Source organism: Gallinula chloropus (assembly GCF_964237585.1).
Source record: "Gallinula chloropus genome assembly, chromosome: 17".
NCBI lineage: Eukaryota > Metazoa > Chordata > Aves > Gruiformes > Rallidae > Gallinula > Gallinula chloropus.
Genome location: NC_140102.1, coordinates 7,489,605 through 7,514,975, shown reverse-complemented (window position 1 = coordinate 7,514,975; position 25,371 = coordinate 7,489,605). Strand labels below are relative to the sequence as shown.

Genomic DNA, 25,371 nt, shown 5'->3' with positions numbered 1-25,371 from the left:
CTTTAAGGTGCCAATCAATAAGATTGATAGTGATGAGATTCTTCCTAGCACCAAAAACCTAATCAAGAAATGTTTTCTATTGATCCAGGGGAGGAAATTGGTGCTGCAGTGTGATTGAAGTCATCAGTTACTTTGTGACAGGATTCAGAAAGAGAGCGTGAAATAGGGCTAGACTCCAGATATTTTCTGTGTCTGAAATCACTTGTTCAGAGCGCCAGGAAACTTCACTTAGGTTCCTGAAAGATGATGTGTGCTTTAACTCATTGACCTGAGAAAAGGCAGTAAAAAGGCTTTGGAAGATAAGCTGGATTTTTTTTTTTCCACCCTTTTGAATTTGTCCCTCAAATGAGCAAAGGTACACTGCTGGTCTCTCTCTGCAGCCGAGCGGTATGCCTATTGCTCTTTGTTGCCATTTGTTTTTCTCCCAGTATTCTTATTCAGATACAGTATGTTCCTCCTGATGGGGACTAATCAGATGGCCATTTGTTAGGGACATTTTCCAGGAAGCTGAGTTCAGCTGGGCATAAGCAACATTTGTTGTATATACTAATTGGACACAAATTTACAAAAATTCTACTTGCCAGAACTAATTCTAGCCACTACAGGAGATTTAACAACATCCAACAAGTGTTATTCTTTCAGCTCCAGTCCTGTGCATTGATGAACAAGTATAATACAAAAAAATAACTGATGAGAGGCAATGAATGTCACTGGATTTCTTGTATTTTATTCATTATGGCTTCTCTAGTCTCCTCCTTAGCTGTTTGATCAGTATGCTGCTGGGACCAACAGTTTACATCATCTGCGTGTACTCTGCAGTATTAGTGACTATAGTGATGCAGTTATAACTTGTTAGGTGGTGAAGCAGCCTCTAAAGGCAGGGTGAAGGCTTTACCTTGTACAAAAGCTCAAATTGACTTGGGTTTGCAAGTAGAAAAGCAGTGTGGTGTAATGAACATTTGGTTATGGATTTTTTGTTTTAAATCAGTGGCATCCCATTTTTTTTTTCACAATAAGCAATAAACAAGGCATAATTTTTAATTCTCAGGTGATAACATGTATCATAGGTCCCTGATTGCTGGCACACAGTTACACAAATAACCTAGGCTGCCTGCTGGAATCAGCAGCCCTGCATAAGAACAGAAAACACCTAGTCTCTGTACTTGTGAAAGGGGATAAAAAAATCCTGGTTTTCCCTCTAGGATACTTTGAGGCATTCTTGTTTAGTGCATGTACATTTTCATTTTCATTGTGCCATGGAAATATATACATATATGTGGAGGAGGGTGTATGTGTGTGTGTATATATATCTCTATAAAAATTTAACACTCCAGAAGACCCTGTCAAAATGATGAACAGGTGGTGTGGAGTACTATCTCCCTTCTCTCCTTTGTGAGTTCTCCTCATAGAAGTGGTCACTGCGGGGTGATGATCTGGTGGTTCCACACATGCTGAGAGTGGTAATTGAATACTAATCCCTAACTGCCATGGCAGTTTCGTAAATTCGCCTGTCTCGCTCAAGTTTAGTACTTTAGGGGCAAGTTGGCATAACAAAGAAGAATGTGAGATGGATTTCAAAGCTCCATCTAGCTCTCCACAAATGCATTTTGAGGTTTTAGGACCTGGCAAACTCTGCTTAATGATGATGTCTTGACATAACTATCTGAAGGAGCCATTGTTCTACAAACACTGATGTTTTAATCTTTTGAGGCCCTCTGACCTGTTAAATATGCCTGTGATCTATAAATGTGTAATCCAGCCCCTGGTCTTTGAAATAATCTCTCCTTTTGTGTGAGGGACTGTTCAGAAGATCAGAAGCCTGTAAGCTTCTCATCCATTTCCAGTGAGAAAGAAGTGGGCTGCTGAAAAAATCCTTTGACCTCCTGGCATGACGAGGTTCCCCACTCTTCCTGAATCTCTTGTTTTCTTTCTGATTTAAACATCCATTCTACTCACTTCATCAGCATCATCATGGTGCTGTCTAGCTGATGTTTTACCAGTGTCTGTTCTCTCAATAATATGTTGGCAGACATGAAGTACGGTGGTCTTGGCGTGGTTGTAAATGGCTTATTTTGTGTTTTCAACTTAGAAAGTTCTTGTAAACAGAACCTAAAAGCAAACAAACTGACCTGTCCCTTTCCAGCAGGAGAACAGCTGGATAAAATTGTTTGTTAGAGAGGATGTTGTTATTTCTTGCTGTGTTTTTTCCTCAAAGTGCTACAGTGGCAGACAGATCTATTGCTCTTCTCTGTGGTTGGGAGCAGAACAGCTCTGCACAGCCGTCTTGATTAGCAGTTTGCTTCCAGGTTGTTCTCAAGTGATTAGAAGCTAATATTTAAAATATTTTTAACTCTGGGGGCGTAACAGCCATGCTTGAGAAGTGAGAAACATTTTCATGTGAGATGTTAGTAGGAAATGCCTATCTGGATGCTGCCATCATGTGCTTGTCCTCAGTGCCATTCTGCAGCAGTGAAGAGGCAGTGGGAGTCCGCACTGTCCCCCACTGCCCTTACCTAAATAGGATGTTCAGTGTGGGGTTGGGGAAGGTGCTCAGCCACCTCTCTGTGAACCTGTTCCTGCACCTTGGGGCTTGCTGCCCTTGGCTATCTCTGTGCAGTTTCCCGACAGCCTTTGGCCTTGGGTAATCAGTGGGAAGGCATTTTGCACATTTAGACCTTCCTACCTCCCCAGCCTCTCTGACCAGCTGGACCTGGGGAGAGAATCGATTGTTACTGGATTTTGTCACTTGATTTTGTTGACATTTGATGGTACAGGCATCCCATACCAGCTGCGTCTGCCACTTACTGACCCCGAGCCCAAGGATGATGTGGGTGGTTTGGAGTTACACAGCTGCTGCTCTTCATCTTTCTCTGACATGTTTCTTGTTTGTACCTTGGCTCCTCTGATGAGAGCGGGGTGACCTTGGGAGGCTGACAGCTACCAGAGCTTTGCTGTCTAGTGTGGAAGTGCTTACAGGTTGTATCTTCTGAAAAGGTGGAATTTATGTGCCAGTTGCAGACTGACGAAAGGCCAGGCAGCCGCCACGGGACCTGCCATAGTCCCAAGTTTTACAGCTGTTGGAGGTTGCTCAAGCTATTAAAGTTGTGTTCTCATTTAGACTGGACCTAGCGGTGCTATGTCATGCTTGCTGGCCTCATCCTCATCAGCACCCACCCCTGCACTGCACTGTCTGACAAGCTCCTCAACCCTTGTGGGACTGACAGATTTGAGGGGCAGGGGCGAGGGGGAGGAGATATCCATTTCTTCTCTACCACTGCAATAAATAAAAGTTAGAGACTGCAGCTAGGGATGATGACTGCCTCTGGAGAGCTAGTAGTTAACACTGACAAATTAGATGAGTGAATTAGATGCCTTATTTAAGTTGAGTTGTGCTCAACTAAACTGATTGATTGTCCCTGTATTTGCAGAAAGTGAGAAATAAAATGAGAGTATGTCATTTTTTTATTGGCATCTTGTCTAAGCTGAGCATCTTGCTTAGTCTTTGAAAAAGTTTTTGGTAACATCATTAATGTCAGTACTGCGGAAGAAATGCCTTTGAAAAGTGAAATTTAGCTATCTGCTGGAATCTTTGCTGAATAGCTAATTAAATTATGGTGGGTTTCTGTGTAATGAGAGTGCAATAATTGTGCTTTGTTCTAAGCAAACTTTGAGGCTTTGAGGCAGAAAAATAGGCAAATGTTTGCTATCAAGTCAGCAATCTGTTACCTGAGGCATAGTTTGCTTGTTTCAATTCTTTTTTAATATCAGTAAGAGTCTGGCCAAGTTTTTCATCCCCCAGTGATAAAATCTCCTGAGCTGGAAAGGACCCATAAGGACCATAGAGTCCAATCCCCAGCTCCACACAGGGCCAGCCCAGTCAGAGCACGGGACTGAGCACATCTTCCAGATGCTTCTTGCCCTCAGCCCAGCTCAGTGCTGTGACCACTTCCCTGGGGAGCCTGTGCCAGTGTCAGACACCCCTCTCAGTACAAGAACCTCTTCCCAATATCCAGCCTAAACCTCCCCTGTTGCCGCTTCATACCATTCCCTTAGGTTCTATCTCTGGCCGACAAAGAGAGGAGATCGGTGCCTGCCCCTTAGCTCCCCCTCATCAGGAAGCCACAGACCGCAATGAGGTCTCCCCTCAGCCCCCTCTTCTCCTGGCTGAACAAACCAAGGGACTTCAGCTTCTCCTTGTAAATCTTTCCTTCCAGACCCTTTGCCATCCTCATTGCCCTCCTCTGGACACTCTCCAATGTATTTGTGTCTGCTTGACGCTTTCCTCTGTCCCTGTGCTGTCTTGCTGGGACTGTGCTCTTCTGATCACACACCACAAACTGACCTGAGTGCATTTGCTCACTCTGTGACCAGATTGAGAATGGTGTCCCTTAGGTGAACTGTGTCTTATTTGAACCCAACCTCTCTAGGCAGCTGTTGTTTGTCACCATAACCTGTCACGAGCTCAACCCCTCTCGCACGTAGGGGCACTGTTAGCAGGAAAGTGGAGCTGGCAGGGGGTGATGTTCAGGGCTCTAATAAATATTTCTCCAGCAGGAAATGTCAGGGGCTTCCCACAGTGAACTTCTCCCTGTGCTTTTGCAGTGAGCTTTGTGGAGTTTGGGATTTTCTTGTCCCTCTGTGCTCCTAGTCTGTTGGTGAAGTAGGGTGCCTTGAATTGCCTTCCAGTACAGTATTATACATTGAAATGCACTAGAAACATGTATATGTCCAAGTTTCTTTCTATGACTTAGTGGAAGAAGCAAAGGCTTGCATGTGATGATTCCTAAAACTGCTCCATTACAGTTGTCTCTGAGCCTCAAGTAAAGCCAGGCTTTTCTTAGGGTGAGTTGTTTCATGAGGCTGCAAAGATTGCAGGTTGGAAGGGGTGGGAAGAACTGAGTCTAAACCTTACCAAATCGCCTCTTTACGGGCTCACGCATTAGAAGAGTTGCTAGAACGAACAATTACAAGATTGAAAATGCTGTGTAAAATGGACTAAAGCAAAACAAAATCCACCTTGCATTTTAAAGGAGATCTGTGTTAAAAGAATGGCAGGCTTTGTTTGAAGCTTTAGAAATTTCCATCACTAGTTCATGCCTGTTAGTAGCAGGATTCTGGCATTGATGTGATAAGATGAAGGGTGTAGAATGCAATTTTAATTTGTGAGGAACAAGCTTTTCATTATTATGGATTATTTCTACTTTGAAACTTAGGGTTAATGAGCATATATCAAGGCTCTGTAGTTCAGTGCAACTACTACAGCTCATCCAATTTAGAGAGGCAAAAAGAAATAAAAGGGAAGTGGAATTAGCACAAGGAAATTATACAGATGTGCGAATGACAGCTGCTGAATGCTTAGTGTGAAATTTCTCTTCAAGGTTCATGCAGATCCTCAAGGGATGGAGCATTTTGAAATGATTAGCTCTTCATATAGTAAAGCCTTCTCCCTTGCAGTCATGGCAACGACTCAGAAGCTCCTCTCTTTTTCCCATCTCCTGTACCTTGGCAACAGGAGCGCCGCAGGTTTTTAACCTACATCTGGTTGGCTCTTCAGCTGCCCAATTCCAATTCTGAGTTAAGGTAACTTTTAGAAATGCAATGACTTGTTCTAACTGATGAGAAAGGAGAGGAGCAAGCTGAGAAATCAGATAGTGCCCTGGCTTTGTTAGCCTTACCCCTCAGGTCTCAGATACAGCAAGAGACATGAATTTTGCTTGGTTTGGAGGCATCGCTGCTGGCAAAAAGGAAACTAAAACTGGTTTGGTTAATACTTAAAAGTGGGACAAGATCAAATCTGCATTTCTCCTAGAGCTTCATAGTAAGGAGCTAGGGGTTTTTTTCCTGTCTTGCTTTGGTTTTCTAAATTGTGTATTCTTTCTTTAGTGTGTTCCCAGAATCCACGATTTCCCAGTCAATCTCTTGTCACTGTTGTGTTTGCGTGGTCATTCTTAATAGCAGTCTCCTTAATTTGGAAATTTGTCTATGCCTAGTAACAGGTTGACTGCTGGTATTTGCATGAAAAGTTACCTACTAAGTGTGTTAGCTAAATGGAGATAAACATAATTGGAAAACTATCAGGCTGTTACCCCATTAAATATACATATCTGTGAGCCAAGCAAAGCATTTGTCAGCTTCTGGGATCAGTATTCTTCTGGATTCCTGTCTCAAACTGTTTATTAAAATTTTGCCACTTGTCTAGGGTGTGAATTTTCAACAGTTGAAAGACAGTTATTTGGCATCTACAAAATAAATAGGGAGCATAGTTGGAGCAGGAGGCTCATTTTTGGTATAAATAAGATGATTTTCCTTTTTCTTATTGTTTGTCATTTGGAGTGTCTTTAAATTGAAGGAAATAATACAGAGACACTGCGTTCACTTACATGGTCCCAACTTGTCTGAAGAAAAGGAGGATTACTCAGGGCTGTCCTACCACACTCTTCAGAGAGAAAAGCCTTCCCCAATTTTTAAATTTGACTTCTTAAGACTATCCCTGCATCCTTCTGAGAAGATAATCCAGCAGATTTAAAACATAATCTTTTTTTCTATTGGTGTTTGCAAACCAACAGGTTAACCAATCAAGGTGGCATTGTTCTTTTGATTCCCTTACAGATATGTGTAAGTCGGTCAGCAGGTCAAAAGAATTTAAAGAATTTCCTGCTTACTGTGAAAGGAATGCAGTGGGAAAAGTTAGCTGCTGGTGGTGAGGTTAACTTGAGACAAAACCAGCTAGAAATTGAGAGACCCTGCAGCCCATTGTCAATAATAGGGCAACAAGAAACCAGCATTGTCTCCTGCGCTTCTGCATTTGCAGGTGCTTTGCTTGACCATCCTTTCCTCCTCCAGAAAGGGTGTGAGGCAAGTGGTGTGGAGGAAACCTCTGAAGCTGTAGACAGTTTTGCATTCCAAGACAGCAAGTCTGATATCTTCCACAACATCTTACACTTAAATAACAAAGCCAGGTTTGTTTATATATATTTTTTCATCAGTCTTTGTAGTTTGAACAGAGACTTCAAAGACTGGCTGTGTTTGTATGGTCAGTGCAGAACATAACTTCATTACTGAGGATCAACACCTTCCCCATAAACTTCAAGCCTTTTTCTCCTGCCTTGGACAGGATGCTGCTTTGAAAAGTCCCTGAAATGTGCTTGGCAGAGTGAGATTTGGCAAGAAGCTTAACTGCTTTGAATAAATCAGATAATAGGGGCCAGATATTCTAGATCAACTGCATGTCTGAAAGTGGGGTTTATTACTGATCAAATGCAAACCTTTTTATTTGTGCCTACTAAAAAGGACTATGAAAGGTAATGGTAGCGTTGCTAAGGAACTGTTTACCTGCCAAATGTATCTGTATGATGCATGAGGTGACCATGGGAACCAAGAAAACCTTGCAGTGAAAGGATTATTGCATGTATAATAAATATTTCTGCAGTTGCATTTGAAAAGCTTGCTTCTGGGAAAAGAGGTAATAACTAGAAATGAATTTAGAGAGAAGGGTCAGCATAGGTCCTGCATAAAAAATAGATTACTAGAGCCAGGTTTTTTGATGCATATTTTACAAATCATGTTTTGAAAATAAATAGGAAATCTGTATTGGGTTATCAACGTTGTGCAAATCTAAAATGGTTTGGGATGTATTCCTGGGGGACTCAGTCTTTCGCCTGATTTCATTTTTCTTAAAAAATTAATTACAGGTTGCTGTATTCCCCCCAGAGAACTTATTAACTATGTCTCTCTCTCTCCAAAGAGTGCTTGGTTCTCATGAGATAAAGTGCCTTAGGCTAAAAGCTGCTGATTCCATTTCTGATTCATAAAGAAATTTTAAAAAATTTCTATCCTGTCTGACATTTTTCGTGAGTGATAACTAGTGGCACTATGTTAGGATCAAGGCTCTTATGATATTGTCTTATATAGGAAGCATACACTGCACAAAGGATTCTTCAGGGGTTGAATTTTACTTGACAGGTCATGTACAATTTTCAAACATATATAAATGTGATTCAAAGAAAAAAAAGATACAAAATTGCTATAAACATTAAAACTTTAGGAAAACTTCCCATTGCTTGAAACAATGGAGTTGCCCTCAGGTTGATACCAAAATACATGTCCTAGTGGCATTCTACTATAAATTCACAGTGGTGCCATTATCATTTTAACATAGTAATGAATGATATAGGAAATCTGAGATACTAGCTGGTGAAAGATTGCATTAGAATTTGTTTATTTTTCCAGTTATGGCCCAGCTGACACCTGTCATCTATATCTGTGTAGAGTAATTAAGAAGGAACCAGTATAAAGAATTTATAATGACACATAGAAATTGTTTGGATAATTAAGAGACTTTTCAGTGTAAATAAAGAGGTATGAGAATGATTGTGGTTCAGATGAGAAAATATTATAGAAAGTTAAAGTTCTGTATGGTTCAGGATCAATACTTGTATGGATCTGCTTTTAAAAAGCTAAAGCTTAGTTAATCCTTAAATGATGGTAATTGAGCTTGCCATATTTTTTTGCTTTTAAGTCACATCAGGTTGCATAGCTCAGTCTCACTCTGTCTGCAGCTTTCAGACCAAGAATGATGTCATAGCAATGCAAAGTTGAATCAGTGTTTTTCAGAAGGAGGCTTCAGGTCTTTTGTCTTTACAATTTATGGGCTCATTTTGGGGCTTTACATGAAGCACATACAACAAGAAGGATATTTTCGATGCCTGTAACAACTCAGATTAGTTAAATAGATTCCAGTTTTATATCTATGCACATAATTCACCATGGGGCTGCAAAACTTGTCCAAGGGTAGAAAACAGGCTGTTTCTGTACTTGTACTGGTACATGTGAAGGTATTTCAGTATTGCAGAGAAGAGAATCCCTACAATTACAGAGGAAGGAAAATTAGGTAGGCAGGAAAGTTTTTCTGAAGGTACTATTTGAATGCCATGGCTCATAAATTCAAATAAATAACTTTAATTTGCACTCTGAAACCAAATTAGAAGTTGGCAATATGTTTAGCTTTTTTTTTTTATTTTATTTTAGATTTTTCAAAGCAGGTTGTCTCTTTTTTTTTATATATATCTCCCACTCTCTGGTAACTTGGGTTGGTCCCATTTTTAGTTCCATTAGGGGAAGCAGACCAAGCGCTTCTCTCCCAGTTATGTTCAACGTTCTCACTTTGAAATAGTGGAGCAGAGAAGTCAGGTTCTTTCTTACTTTATGAAATTAACTTTTTCCAGTTCTGGAAGTCTGCCTTTGGAACAGGATTATGATACACTGCTGGAATGAAGTTCCTTGAAAGTCTCCGAGCTTACTTGCTTTCACCATCATTATGTCTAGTGGGAGCTCATGTTATCTGAGCTAGTGTTCAGCACTTCATTGTGCTAATTGGAAAGTCTGGGTTTAATTTATTTAACACTGTGTAGGTCTCTTAAGTATACCTTAAAAGAGCATATATTATGTCTTTTTTTCTGTAGACAGAGACTCATTCCTCTTCAGGAGTCTTCCACAATCAATTCTTTGCAAGGCACAAATGAAAAGTGATTCTTGTTAACAGTGTAGTGACTGATTTGATAGTCCAAACATATTGCTAAGCTAAACCTTCCCTTTGTCTTTCAGACACCCCGAACATGTGAAAACTTTATCAAATTGTGCAAGAAGAACTATTATGATGGAACAATTTTTCACAGATCAATTCGCAATTTTGTGGTGAGTATTGAGCAAAACCTGTGTAAGCCACAATATGTGATGGCCTCAAAATATTTAGCTTAATTCATTTTTAGTTTCTTTCAGGCATGACAACTTGCAATAGTGTATATTAAATGTACCATCAGAACCAGGATTGTCTTAACTTACTACATTTGTACTTACTAGTGTTATGAACAACTGTCTCTGACTAATGTCACTTGGAGCATCACTGCACTTAGTGCTTTTGCTGGCATTCCAGACAAAGCCTTTAAGAGTCATTGCCTTGGCAAGGCTCTTGTTATCTTCCCTGTGCTGTGGGTGGGTGGTTAATGAACAGAAGCAGGGAGAGGTGGGGAGGATGCTAATTTGGATAAGTAATACTGTGGCCTGTTGAAATCCCATTCAGATGAAACTTTAGAAAGCAGGTGAATTTCTGTTTCAGGTTGTGGTACTTGGGTAGTCAGACAGTCCTTTCCTGTGTGTGCTGCAGGACTTTCTTTGTAAAGGAGTTAAAGAGCACCAGGTGAACCAGGAGGTTGGTACTGGTAGCCAAAGATCTTTATTTACATAGGTACAGTGCAGGCAGCTTAGGATATTGTAGCTGTCCTCTTAACTTCCTTTCAGAAGAATTAACACCTACATCCTAAAGGCAGCTTGGATCTTTCAGGGATCATCACTGAATGCTGCATTCCATCCTGGCATCCTAAAAAGAAACATTTTTCTTTTGACAGCACTGTGTATCTCAGTTTATTGTTAAAATCACAATTAAAATTGTCCCTGTGAGTTATTACCATGAAGCTGGTCATGGCACACTCCCTCTACTGGCATTAGAATATAGAATATTATTTCTGTAAATCCTGCATGTATATACAGTGATTAATTTTGCTGCTGGAAGATTAGTTTCACACAGGGATTTTTTCCTACTGCAGATAGTGAGGGGAATACAGGGAAATACAGCTTTGGGTACGGAATGTATTCCACATTCCCTCATTTCTTGTCTTTGCATCAAGTGGAGCATTGTTGGCAAAATGTAAAAGCCTTTTCATTTCCAAAGGCAATGCATCATCAGTTCAACAGCAGGTTATGGCCCAGCACATAACAGGAAGGATGATCTGGTTAACCCATTTGAGAGTGGTTCTTTTCCCTCTTTACCCACGAGAGACCTGTTATTTTTATAAAACTGTCATCCTCCTCCTGGGTAAGTGATGTAGATGACAGCCAGCTGATAAAAGAAGCTCCAAATAGGTAGCAATGGTTTCCTTGTTGCTAACTTGTCAACATGACACAATATAGAAGAAAGAAATGTCCTTCACACAGATATATGTGTAACCTATTGGTTTTATTTGAATTCTGCAGATCCAAGGAGGTGATCCGACCGGGACAGGAACAGGTAAGAGGATGAGTTTGAATCAAGTAAACAGTTTTCACTTCATGTGCTCTGTTGTTACATTTACCTTATAGATTAAAATTCTGTGGCACTTTATATTTCGACTATAAAGCAGAGGTTTTATCACTATATTTTTATGATCATTTTAGTTATACTCAAAATTTCATCTGATATATTCTTAGTCTAAAAGTCAGGCACTTTTCCATGGGGAATTCTTTTTGGATCTTTGCTTCCTTTTTCTTCCAGAAAATAAATAAATAAAAAACTGTAATGATTTTACAGCTGGCCTTCCAGGGCAAAGAACAAAGGAAGACACACATTCATGCAAAGTAGCTTTCAAATTCGGTGTTAATGAAATACTTGAGACCTGCCTCAGAACTGGTGAATGGGCAGATACCATCTGTTCTCCCAGCTAGCTGCCTTGTACAACTCAAGCTGCTCTTTCTCTAATTTCTAGGGATGTTACGAAATTCTCCTGCCTGTTCTTTCTCCCTCAGTTGGAGATCTGCATTGTAGTTGTATCAGAAATGTTGAGGAGACAGAGAAGCTGAAAGGTCCTCAGGGCATTGCCCACCTCAGTAGATGTGCCATGTAGTATCTCTAGTTGCTGCTGTAAACGTGCTCATTTTCTGCTTGTGCTTTTAATCTACCCACTTGTAGGTGTCACCAGCCCCCACAGCTCCTCACCAGGTCCTGTGGGCTTCTGTGCATTTGTATCCTAGTTCATACATGTGTCACTTGTGTATGCAAGCACTGTGTGTGCTCACAGGTCATCCAAAAAGATCTGTCCTTGTAGTTGTTAAATACCTTGGCTCTATTTACTTTGTGAATAATTTAACTGTGAGTTGCCCAACAGCTTTTCTTCTACTGTTTGTGCTAATCAACAGTTGCATTCTCTTAAGATTTGAGGCTAGTTAAAGGTTCTGTGTTTTGATGGCAAGAGCTTATTAACAAGATCTGTTACTGTCTGCTTGGACTGTCAAAAGAAATGTGATTTGATTTTATTATAAGGAAAATTTCGGTTCAAATCCCGAAAGACATAATTAGGAACATCTTTTAAAATGAGAAATTAAAGAGGTGTCAGGAGATGGGAAAAATTTAATGGGTTGACTCAGACACCTTTCACCCTTGCAGGGTGGAGTTCGGATCCTGCTGTGGAATGAAAATTAACTTCCTGGTGTCGTTCTTGTCTCTGTTTGTGCAAATGGTAGAAGTATTGTAAGACACCACAATTAACAGTTGGCAGAGGACTGGCAGTGCAGCTGCAGAGGAGGTCAAAACTCAGCTCTACTGGCAAAGCAAGTAGGAAATGAAATACAGCTAAGCCCATAGGAGAGAAAACCTCCCATGTATATCCTTTTATTTAAAAAAAGGAGTCTCATGACTTCTAGTCTTTTCCGTCTTGTTTTCCTCTTTGTCATTCTTAATTTAATATGAATCTATTGCAGGAAAGATGTCTTGCAAACGTCTGTCAAGACTAGTGAAGTTCAAATAGAAGGGGCAGTGTACATTCAGATATGACTCCTGCAGGTTTTTAGACACTGTTTGAAATTACTGTAGAGTCCAAATGATGCAACTGTTGTCTTTGCAACTGAGTGGTTTTTACTTTTTGAAGACAGCTGAATTTTAGATGTCCTTACTTAACCACTCATTGACTGTGATGTTATCACAGAAAATGCTGTAAATGGACAGGCTGGTGGGCTGCTAGATTTCTCTTGAGCTGTCACATCCATGAAGCCTCTTATAAGGTTCAGAGTCAAATAGTCTTTCAGGGTTCTCTCCTGACCACCTGATAGATGCCAGGTGCTTGAATGTGAGGCAGAAATTTCTCTCAAGCCACATGGGTGGCCAGATCTGAGGTGCCTCTCTGGTCTTATGTTCTCTCCACAGCAGAGTGGCCAGAGGAGGGTACAGCTCCACAGAAGTGCAGGACCATGGCAAACACAGCGATGCTCTCCTAGGCTCCCGTGGTGTAAAAAGTTTGGTCGGTTGGTCTGTGTGTTACTACTGTGATCACAAGCAATGGTGTTAGGAAAGCTCTGGAGTAAAGCACTGGGATTCAGTGCTTTGTACCTTTGTTCCCTGGGTCCTGTATGTTATTTGCAGCTATTTCTTCTGGCAGTTGGAAGGAATTTCAGTATTCCTTTGACTCGCTGCTTCTTAGGAAAAAAAATCAAAAGATGCATCTTTGAAAGCTAAAATCTCCATAAGATTTAATGGTCTTTAGAGGTTTACAGTTGACTGCTGTAATATCAGGGAAACCTATGAGAGTAGAACAGGGCTTTCTTCTCAAATATTTCACTTGGCAATAGGGAGCATTATTTGGAGGTTACCTTCTAAAAATCAATTTTTTTTAAAACTGCCAGAATTGTTTCTATTAGAGCCTTTTGTAGGAAGATTGCAGGAAAAATAAAAAGAACATCCTTTGTTTCTTTTTCAACATAGACCTTCTGCTTTAACTGAAATTTTCTGGCTAAGAGGTTTGAGACAGGATTTTTTTGTTGTTGCTCTTTTAAATAAAAAAAAAACCCACACCACCACCTTTTTCTAACTGATATGTGGAAGGTGCATTAAGCCCATATATATTTTTGTTTAATTAATCCTGTTTATCAGCTCAGGAACTAGAAGAGACTTGTTCAAACATCTCCCCACCGTTTGGTTTCTGTCATTTGACATTCATCCCATGCTCAGCAACAGGTGTCAGGTTTATGGTTGCAACACCCAAATACTTAGATGATCACCCACTCCACTGCTAAGCCCAGGACTGTTCAGCTTCTGGGTGGACTTGGCCACATTCAGTACAACATGATGTACGGTTACGTGTCATATGTACAGAGACTGTGACTGTGCTCTCAGCTCACCTACACTTGTGTTCTGGCAACATTTCCATGGCTACTCAGGCAGAACAGTCCTATCTGTAAGCAGCACTAGGTCTTATTTCTTTCTCCTTTGTTCTCCAGCACCACGATGTATCCTCTTTGGACTCCTTGTTTTGAGCTTACTCTTGTTAGGCTGTCCTAAAAGTAACTGTGACCCAGAAAGAGAACCGATTCCTGGTACCCAGCAGTTAACTTTGGGATGGAGGAGGGTGGAAATTAGCATTGTGGCATGTAGAAGTTGAGGTACCACACTGGGAAAAGAGCTGGGACTAGAGTTTTACCTTAGCCCAGCTGGCAGTCCTGCATTGCCAGAGCAGTTAGGCACACAGTCCTGTAAGGCTGACACTGATTGAGAGGACCAAACCAATTTTCTACAACCTTCAACTTAATGTTTCATAAGACTACTGGGAGAAATTTTATTGTGCTGTAGCAGCTTATTTCTTTTCTAACAAAATAACCACCCAGAGAGGCAGTATTCAGAGCAATAACCTGAGTCATGGTCATTCTTTGTAATGATTAATTATTTGAAAATGAATTTTAGATTTGTGATGTACCTCTTTTCCTGCTGTTCATAACAACTCAGTGGTTGAACACTGTGAGTAATTCTGTCTAACTCATGCTAGTGCAAGTGGAGCAGCTGCTCTGTATTTTCAGTGTTCCAAATAATAGAAGAAAATTTGCATGTAGGAAAAATAGGTTTAATATCCTAAGCCTTTTGTATGAGAAAGGGAGAATTAGATGTAAAGCCTTACACTTCCAAAGCAGCATGGGCATTTTTCAGCTACTCTTACTTTGCAACCTGTTGGAAGATCTCATGAATCGACTTCTGTGTACCTCTGTCCATTTATCAGTGTAGGAGGGCACAAAGGCAACATACCATAGCTGGACAAGTCCAAGATAAAATACCACTTGTAGGTGGGAATTATGTTTTGGATGGCAACGAGCAGAGCAAAGCACTTTTTCTCTCCTCCTCTGACCTGTCAATAGCAAACGGACTGTGGACAAGCCTGGTGGGTTGGCAGTTATGCAATGAGATTTCCTAACAGAGCAAGCTCCTAAAATGAGACTAGTTTGAGCACCCCCTTTTCTTGCAAGACTGCAGCTCAGCAAAAGAAGACCAAGAGCCTTTTAGCTACCGATACACTCCCTTTAGATTGCAGCCCCTCTGAAAAGCCAGCTTCTGGTATGTGGGGTGAAAAGTACCATGTCCTCTTATCTGAAGGGAGAGAAGCACTTACTGGCTGAGGTAAGGCTTTCATATTTGCAAAATGATTCAAGAATCTTGCTTGGAAAGCTCTACAGAAGTGTCAGATGTTATTATGTACCTCGTTTTTCCAAATGACAAGAAGAAAATTACAGAAAGTAAGCCATCATTTTTGTGAATCAGAGCACTCCCACTTCCTTAGCACTGCTTAGCAATTTTTATGCCAGAAAAAGGAAGGATTTATTTAAAATCACAACTGTCATGAATGATGATTCCCAGCCCACACCTGGCTTTTGGAATGCTACATTTCTGAAGCTTTAGATGCATCTCTCAGCTCTTTGCAAGAAAGTTGTACAACTTCTGTAATTTTACCCCAAAAATCTTACTTTCTGGAAAAAAAAATGCCTTTAGAAGGAACAAAGACTACCAAAATAAGCTGGTGTTGTTCAAAAGACAGTCTGAAAACACGGCTCTCTTCTGTATAGTTGCCATCATGTGATTGCCTCCCATGTCAGTTTAGATCTATTCACCTTTTCACTACCAGCACACGATGCAGATAGGAAACTGAGTAACTAACCGTGCTTCAGTTACAAGCTAAATATATCTTGCTGCTCTGGATAGCCATGGAAATGATGAATACAGTCTAATTTTTTCTCTGAGCTGTGTGATCTGTTTGGTTTCATCTCTGTGTTGAGAATTAGCTAAACAGCTCTTTAATTTAAGAGAATTTTGCTCTTTTATTAAAACGTGTGGGGAAGTGACTCCCAGTTGCCTTCAGCTTGGAACCCTGGGGTATCTGGGTAGGCATGGGATTTTTATTTTACAGAGTTGTGCCAAAATACTCCTTCTGGCTCCTGCAGGTTTTGGTGTTGTACAGGTTAAATGCTGTTAGAAGGCCAGGGCGTTTCCAAGGACCTTTCCAGCTTTGTGCAAACAGGAGACCACCCCCCCAGCCCAGCGTGCAAGGTTACAAGTACGGCTCCCTTCTGCACTCCCAGCACCCATCCAGCCTGTCTGCTGCCATGTGAACCCCTCTGATTTTTAGCACAGAATTTTTTTTCCAGCACTTTTTGTAATAGGATCTATTTGCAACTCCAGTAGGCACGCAGCTCCCCTGTGACAGAAGATAATCTTATCAGGGAGTAAGCTGAGAGGAAGGAGAAGTGACAGGCAGCGCTGTCTGCTGTGGATGTAGCACCCCGAGTCAATTCTTGTTTTCCACAAGCTTTGCTTGTAGGCTGGTACATCAGCTTTGGGGAGAGGTTTTTTGCATCATCGTGACTCCATATATAGTCAGTGGTGATCTGCGTGCTCTTACAGGAAGATTTGGAGGATATAAAGGAGGAGCCTCCTCTCTTTATGGCACAGACTGAGCGTGTAACATGAGAGGGCCAGAGCTAGGCAACGCGACAGGCCCAACCTCGTCTGTCTGTCTGTCTGCAACCCTTCTGCTTTCAGCAAAACAGGAAGGTGCCACAGCCACACCTCCCAGACGTGTCGACAATAAACACAGAAAATCTGCGAGGTACTTCAAATGCTTCCTAGTTATCAGTAGTAAATTTGGAGCCTGGGAGTTATTTTTCCAAGTTTAGATTGAGCTCTGCCACAGAAAGCAAAATGTAACGAACTGCAATCCTGTTCCAGCCCCCCTGGCTGGGCACTGGGCTGTCATGGGAGTAGATTTAAGGAGGGATCTGTACCTAATCCTCAAAGAGAAGGTGATTCTGGGTTTCAGCAATTAAAAACAGTATACATTTAACTCACCATCTTCTGGCTTGCTCTGTCTGGGCCCACTTTAAGCAGATACTTGAAGCCTGGAACAACTCCAGAGGTTAACAGGAGTTCAGCAAACAGCACATTCAGGCTATTTTTAATTTAAGGACAACGCAAGGGGTTTTCTCTCTTTATTTTTAAAGTATTCTTACATTAAAAATTGGGGTTTCTTTCTTTGAAAAGCAAAACAAAACCCCTCCTGTAGTGCTGACTTTGCAGCGTTTCCTCTACCCTTTGCCAGTCTGTGCTGCTGGGCCTCTGCAGACACTCCAGCTATGTCCTTTATAGGATGTCTGGCCTTCAGGCGAGTGCTGCGCAGGCCGTTCTGTGCTCCTGCCTGCAGCTCCCAGGCAGACAGAATTAGCCCTCCAACAGCTGTACGGCAGACAGAGAGGCAGGCAGGGACTGCATCTCATCCTCTAACTATCTACTGAACTATTAGCACTTATTTCCAGAGAACTGGAATGAACCCAACTTAGCCTTCGTACATATGAGATTAATTCTATCTGCACTGTACGATCTGAAATGAAATCATACAAAAATAAATATCCCAGAGCCTACAGATCATGGCTCATTGCTCCTGTCTGCAAGCTCTTGGGTCTGCTTGCTTGTCGTGCCATGAAGAGACTCTGTCATTCACAATTTTTCTCTCTCCTTTGGAATTATTTTTCTGACCAGAGAAGGCTTCAGGGTTATTTCCACCCTCTCTCAGCAGCTTGGCAGTGCTGTAATTCCAGTGTCAGCTGAAAGGATATGAAGGGTATAAAGGACTTGAGGGTTTGGCCACTTGCTGCTATGGACCATCTCAGTGGGACGTGTTGATGTCTGTGTGGCATCTGAACGTTTCTAGATAGCAAACACTTCTCTAGGTTAGGACTTAGAGCAAGTGCATGTGCTTTACAAATAAATAAGGCCTCTTTCGAGGGGTCCTTTGAAGTAAAAATCTGTGTTTCTCTAAGGGAAGTCCAAGTGAAGCTTGTTAGTCCAGGCATGGCAGAGAAGAGAAATGCAATGACATCGTGGTGGTGCAGATGGGGAGCCCATCCTTGATGGTGCCTCACCAGCCCAGCTCCAAGTGGAAAGGAGCACACAGAAAGGCAAAGAGGGAAAATAGTGTGGAGAGCAGGGTGCTGTTGATGGGCAGTATGTCTACAGGCTTTGCAGGTGTGTTTCTGGTTTTGGGCAGCACCTGTTGGTGTGCAGCCTTGCTGTGTTCTTGTTTATTTAGACAAGAACTTTGTTTTTCTGAACAAGGCAGGGAACTAAGGCACTGCAGAAGTAACCTCTCCTAGCAAATAGGAACATGCAGGGAGATTCATCAGAAAAGGAAATTCTGGTGTGGTAATTTCAAATAGGTTGAACACTTTGGATTTGGCCAGAGCAGCTGGGGTTTAGAATCCCATCTTTAAGACAGGAGAGCTGGCTGCACCTGTACCAGATCCCTCTCACTTACTACTGGAAGAGATTGGCATATGGGTTCAAGCTGATGTAATTTAGCTGATCTGAAATTATTCAATAGCCAAAGATTGCTGAAATAATCACTCCTCCTCTACTGATTGCAGAAAATCCCAAATCAGAGTGTCCCCTTTTGCTGCCTCTTGTCAAATTGCAGAGCAGGCAACACTTAACTCTATTAATAGGTCTTTTGAACATGATTAATTGGGTTTTTAAGTGGGTCAGTTTCTTCCCAAATTTCCTGCTTGCTTAGTTCCACTTGCACTTGCAGCCATCCACCAGTGATGCTTTGTTTTTGTTTGAAACTCTTTTCTCATTTGATGCACTCCTGTTATTTTCTGCATGAGGCTTTCAGTAGGAGCCTGGCTCATTCCTTGGGTTTATTTGCTGCTTTCCTGTGCAGACATATCATCAAATTGCTTTTTTTGGTCTTGCATCTGCAAATAGCCATTGAGCATTACAGATCCTTTAGTGACCTACTGCTTCCCAAGAGCCACAGTTACTCTAGAGGATTCTTAGGCCATTTCTGCAGATGGACCGGTCTCGCTGCCTGTTTGGATAGTTTTGTGTGTTTTATTTCTAATACTATCCTAAGGTGAAATACTTTTTCATGGCTTGTCAAACAAGATTATGGATTTGACTGTAAAACTATGACTCATCTCAGCCTTCATTTTTCTTATTAAGAATGATCCTGGAGGAAAGTGCAAATGAAAATGTCAGCTCTGTCATAAATAATGTAAAAATGACAGCCAGGAGGAGAGGTCTCCCAGACCCTCTTTCTGTCCACAGACACAGAAATGAAACCCGTTTTGGAGGGCTGGATCTGTGGTTTGTGCAGTTTTATCATCCTTTTATTTAAGTGGTCACATCATCCAGGTATCTAGGCCAAACATCTAATTCTTGTCTTTTGTTTCAGGGGAATGTATGTCGTCATTCTTCATTGTTCAGCCAGGAGTTAAGCACTTGAGCCTATAGCTCTTATTCTTAGTTGATTCTCTGAACATATTTCATCTCCCTGATCTTTTCTTTCTGGAAGCAATGCTATATCCAGCCTGCAATTAAACTAGTTAATTCTTTGCTCTGTGTTTTGTCAGGAAGCCACTTTTAAAGACTTGATGTCTCAAAAAAGAAAAATCATGGTGGACCAGAAGTAAAATATTAAATCCTTGACAGTTCTTTAGCACACAATACATGATGCTGTTGATAAAAAGTCTGGTCTGTTGCTGTTGATAGTGTGGGGGCACAGAATTGTGTTGCCAGTTAAAAACATCTGATTTCAGGGGTATCCCCAAATACTAAGGATTTCATAGGTATAAGGTAAGAACATTTTCTACATGTAGTGATCAGAAGTGTCAGAAACCTTAAATTTAATGCCCGTGCCTGTTATAAAATGTAGTGGGGGAAATAATGAAAACAAACATTTATTATATATATATATAAATTTTTTTTTTAGGAGGAGAATCTTACTGGGGAAAACCTTTCAAAGATGAATTCAAGCCAAATTTGTCCCACACAGGACGTGGTGTTCTTAGTATGGCCAATTCAGGACCTAACACAAACAAATCACAGTTGTAAGTACTCACTTGCTTTTTGTGTTTTATTGTTTCCCTCTAGACATTATGTCTTACTCTGTTAAGAAAACAAATGACATTTTACGAGCTACTCTTTAAAGTTCAGTGAAGTGAAATTTTCTGAGTGTGTTGCATATTGAAACCAGGGTGGCTACAGCTGCTTTTACCCAACTCTTCACTGAGAGCAAAGTGAAGCACAGCAAGAGGACCTGCAGGGTTATTATATCATATTAATCTGTCTTTTCTGGGTTTATGTTTTGAAGTTTCTGTTATTTTCTGTCAGTATCCCCCACAATTACCTGTAAGGTAACACTGATCTTACACTGCTTAGTCCCATGTTGAACTTTTTGAAAGGGCTTCATGAAATGAAGCACATACTGGATGGAAATGTCGCTTCTTTTTACTCACCTGATTTTGAATAAGTGAGACCAGCTCTGCACTGAAATTTGTAGAACCCAGACATGGTGGAGTGAAGAATCTGGGGCTGAGAATTACTTCTTTTGCAATGAATAAAGCCAAGTGAAGGCTTCAGTGAGGACAAAGTGAATGAAGAAGCAGGAAAAACAGCAAAAGAAATTTAAAGATATCAAAGTTGCACTAACATTCTTTACGTGTAGCATTAATACAGCTGTTTGCCTGCAGTCATTTGAAAACGTTCTGCGTCACTTTGAGCCAACTATTTATTGGTTGCTAAGTACCCCACCAGAAAAACATTGTACCTTTATGGGGAGCCCCAGGAAAGAGAGAGAGAGTGTGTGTTGTGTGTGTGTACATTACTAGTGTGTTGAGACTGGAGAGGGAGAGAGGGGGTTCTTGGTGTTGGTCTTCATGATGATAAGTATTATTATGGCTTGCAAGCTAAGCAGTAGTGTGGTTAGCTTTATAATTAAACACAAGTGCTTGTCTCCAGGCCTTTAATAGGCTTACTCATGTACTTTAGGCTAAGCACGTGTTGGGCAGTTTGCAGGATCAAGTTTCTGCAGAGCTTATTTTGGATTTGAATGTTACTGCCAGCACTCAGGTGCTAAATTAGGGGAGAGTAGAGGCTTTGTTTTTTCTTTTCCTCCATTAAAAAAAGGGAATTCTAGAAACAGAAGTTAGATAGCTCATAGATGATGTGCCATATTGAGTCACATTGTCTGCTGCTGTTAAATGAGTGTATGTTTCCCTAACATTTGCAAACGAAATGTGAAATTCTTTTATGTGCAAAGTCCTCAAGAGACTCCAACAGCCCATATTTATAAAGCTTCCTAGGTAGCATTTAGACACTTCTGGCAACGGTTGTGAACTTGGAACTGGGTGAATGGTTCTCCCCATAGGTGCAGAGTGCACTGAGTCCCCTGTGTAAGGTGATGCTCAAATGATGCTCAGGACATCTCCTTCAGGATCATCCTGAGTTATGTTAATTCCATTGTCCTTAATTTCATTTTGACTGCAGTGATGGATGAGAAACTTTCTCTGTATAATTGCAGCAGTGTATATTTTTTAATTGTACTGCTATATAACTGACCACTTGATAATCTTACATATTGTGTATCTTGGAATAAAGTGGGGCAAAGAACTCAGGCACAAGCCTAAGATGTAATGTTTGCCCTGTGTAGGAGTTTGCATCCTGCACAGCATCTCAAAGCTTTCCTAGGGCAAACTATGTCTTAATAGGTTGTCTGGCAGATTGCAGCCCCTCCTATTTGTAATCATATAACTTCCTGAGGCAGTTGCTTATATGGAAAAGTGCTTTTGGAATGCTTATATATTTTTAGCTGTCTCTAATGTAGTGTAACAGATGAAGACAGGGAGGAGAGCCAGCACTGCAGTGTCCAGCCAAGATGGGCCATCATGGTCTGCAGACCACAGTGGGGAAACCTCTGTCTCATACACTTGTAATCCATATCTTCCAAAGAAGCATTTGGCTTTACAGATTTAGGAAGAAAGCTTGCTTTGGATTTGGTATTTTAGTTCCCATGTTTAAATTTTAAAAATACAACTGCTAAAATTAAAAGTTCAATTAATTAAAAAGTTAAAGTCCAGATTTTCATTACTTTTGACTCTTGGAATTACTCTTCAGCCGTGTTTGTATCCAATGCACAAGTTTACTCTGCCCAGAGGAGAAATGGATTACTGACAGGCCAATTTAAAGGGAGAAAAATGCACAAAGTAAATATCCCAACAGATAGATGTTTACACTTGCAGAGACTGTTGTGTTCTATGACTGTATTTGCTGGGTACAAGCTCTGAATCCCACACAAGAAATGTACTTCTCAAGCAGCATATGCCTCTCCCCGTCCCATATGAGCTTCCCAGGGCCTGCCTGGCTAAGGAGGCAGATGCTCACATTAATTTTGGACATTGTGCAAGTCACCATGCTTGGAGTACTGCTTAGCAATGTTAGTAAGGTGCAAAATTGAGAAGTCAAAACTCCAGGAATCCAAGACAAAACTCATAAAACAGAGGAGTTAAAGAATGTTTGGCTGGTGGGTCTCCCAGAGAGGAATCAGGGAGGGAGCAGGGCTTGCCATCTCTGAGAGAGCTTTTGCATACCCTGTTTTTAAGCATTACTGGCTGTTGTTGAGTGTCAGTGAGATGATATGCTAACTGTTATGTCTGTATTCCTTCCAGCTTCATCACATTCCGCTCTTGTGCATATCTGGACAAGAAGCATACAGTTTTTGGAAGGTAAGTGAAGGATATTATGAGCAGCAGGATAGCAGACATGCTGTCCTGTGTGTCTGAAGCCTAATGAGATGTATCTAGTGACTCTTGACATTCAACTGGAGCAAAATCTTGGTTCACAATATGGCTTTCCCAGTCATGAGTAGGTAAACAACATCACATCAGTGCCAGTTATCACTCTGCCTTGTTTTCTCCTTCCATCACTGTACGTTCCCTTACTTCCCTCCTGTGGGTGGCCCTCCAAGGAGTCATGAACAAAGTAATCATCATCTTGTAACCCACCATGTTAATATTTGTGCGTGCTAATTGCTGGAACACAAAAGATTACCTCTTCTACAGTGCTTTCATCCTCTTCTGAGCTGATGTCAACCAGAAAATAAGTCATGATGAGGCTGCTATGCATCATGGCATAGAACATAGAGCTTCTGCATAGGTTAGGGCTTTTGGCCCCTTTTATTCCTTTTATTCTATTCTTTTAATCTTGACAGTTACCTCAGTATAAGATCTGTACATTGTGTGTATGCATACATGCACGTTCATGTGTGTGTATATAAAGATACTGCCAATGCCAGGACACCAAGAGAACCTCATCCTTTGTAAAGAAGTCCTTTCCAAGTCTTTTCCAGTCAAGTCCTCACATGATAAAGATCAAGGTATTTCCTACAGAAGATATTGCAGGCTCTTTATGCTATGGTTTGTTCTTAGCTTCCTCTGCTGCAGGTACATGGTATTTACCAAGTCTGTGCTAACAAATGCCTCGGTGCAAATGGCAGGAATTTTACTAGCCTGCTTCACTGGTAATTCTTGAGGATTTTACACTTTTTGGATATGCAGATTTATTTTTTATTCTTTTCCTAGTTTTACCTGTTTGAAAGGTGGTGATTGAACGGAAGTGCATGCACTGTTTGCTTTTATTGGATGTCATACGATAGTGCTGTACAATGAAAGTGATATATTCAATCTGTGTTCTCTGCCTGCGAGTTCTTGAAGCAGAAGCTGGTTTCTTTTTAAGCAGTTGTTTTAGTGCTTTTAGTTCTGGTACTGATTCTGCAGTAATTGCACCCTTTGAAATATTTCTTTTTCCTTTCTCGCATCTGTCCTAGAAAAACTTAGTTCTCTTCTAATTTGGGGAAAGCAAATAAATAAAACAAATACTGGAAGTTGAGAGCAAGTATGAGTTACATTATCCATAATCTTAAGACTATTTCGCTTAAGCAACAACTTTAGTCCTCCTTGCAAAAATCCATTAAATCCCATACAGTAATGCTGTTAACCTGAGCTGCCACCTCATCAAATAGTATTTGGGTTAGGATGGATCAACCACAAATGTGACTGTTCTTCATTTCTGGGTGCAACCTGGCTTCAGGGAGCAGCATCCTGCATAGTCCTCCCCTGTTTTCGCTGTGTTTCCCCTCTGTGATCCAGTTTTACCATAACTCACTGGGAAGAGGTTCAGAGAGTGGCTGAGCTTACTGCAGGACCAGGAGTGTGCTCCCAAAAACCCTCACACCACTCATAACATCTGAAGTATCTTATGAGTAGAATGGCTCAAATGATGTCTCACACTGACCATTGCTTTTTCAAGAGGGATTACTTCAGTCCAGGTAACTCTCATTAAGTGTAAGCAGAGATTTATGCAGTGTCAGTCTTAGGGAGGCCTGGCTTAATTTTTGAGTTCTCCTTGCTATTGCAGAAATCTGAACTTTGTTGCCAGAGTCAAGAAATGATGCTGCTTTCTGAGCACTGCAAATATTCCTAGCTGAAATCCAAAGGAACAACTTCAAATGTTAGTTTAGAATCATGTTTGGCTCCCTGCATGAAAACTGAGGCACATCTTCATCTGAACACAGAACAGGGAAGTTGTACTCTAGACTTCCTTGCATGTAAATGAAGATGCTGGAATAGATGCATTCCAGTCACCCTGTATTTATCTAAGATTGAATACTTGAATAACTGAGTTTACTTACAAATTCAATAGAGAAGGCTGATGTGTGCAGCTCTTAAGACCTGTGCCCTGTCATCAAAATCCTTCAGCTGTTTTTACCTGCATTTCTTTTTAAAAGATATAAAAGCCAGAAGATTCAAGAGCTTGTACCTCTAGTGAAACTTCAGCTTTGATTTGCTATTTTAGATCCTGGGTGTTTCCAGGATTCGCTGACTGTATCTGATCTTAGACTCTACAGTACAATAATATCTGGGAAGCATATCTAGGAATAATATCTAGGTTTAAGAATAGAATGAACCCATGAAGTAAGAATTCTTTGTTTCAGTGAATGTTAAATTGGATTGACTTAATTGGATAGTTACTGGCCTGTTGTGACTTTCATATAGATTTGAGAGTTACTTATTTCAGTTAATATAAAAACCTGAATACTCGGGTCTCACCTGTACCCTCTGCTATTTCCATGCAGCTCTGGTTCACATTAGTGTCACATATGCCTCTTTGAGAGCAGAATTATCCTGTTGGTAGTTTGTATAGAACTTTTCATCAGGCTTTCCATGCTTTGGAGAACAAAAAAGAGTGAAAGAGCAACCATCCCCCCCACATCCCTTCGTTCTTTTTTGGTCCTCTGTGGGATGGAACATTGAAAAGTTCCTGCTCTGGAGAACTGCATCTTATTCGTGTCCCTGCTGGTTCTAAACATAGTTTGTGCTGCTATTAAGAGTTGGAAGCTTGGCTGTTAGGTATGTTTGGAAAACACAGCAGCTGCAGACAGCAGGACTGTAAAGAAGTGGCATGTGCCTGGCTTGGTGCTTTGG

The 25,371-nt window shown here is 41.0% G+C and overlaps 1 protein-coding gene across 1 annotated transcript in view; it reads left to right on the top strand.

Moving 5' to 3' along the window:
- PPIL2 (peptidylprolyl isomerase like 2) overlaps nt 1-25,371 on the top strand; it is a 72,654-nt gene that overhangs the window by 36,178 nt on the left and 11,105 nt on the right. Inside the window, exons 13-16 of the mRNA XM_084272030.1 lie at nt 9,604-9,693; nt 11,029-11,062; nt 19,824-19,941; nt 22,558-22,614. Of these exons, the coding sequence (XP_084128156.1) occupies nt 9,604-9,693; nt 11,029-11,062; nt 19,824-19,941; nt 22,558-22,614 (299 nt within the window). The remainder of the gene's footprint in view (nt 1-9,603; nt 9,694-11,028; nt 11,063-19,823; nt 19,942-22,557; nt 22,615-25,371) is intronic.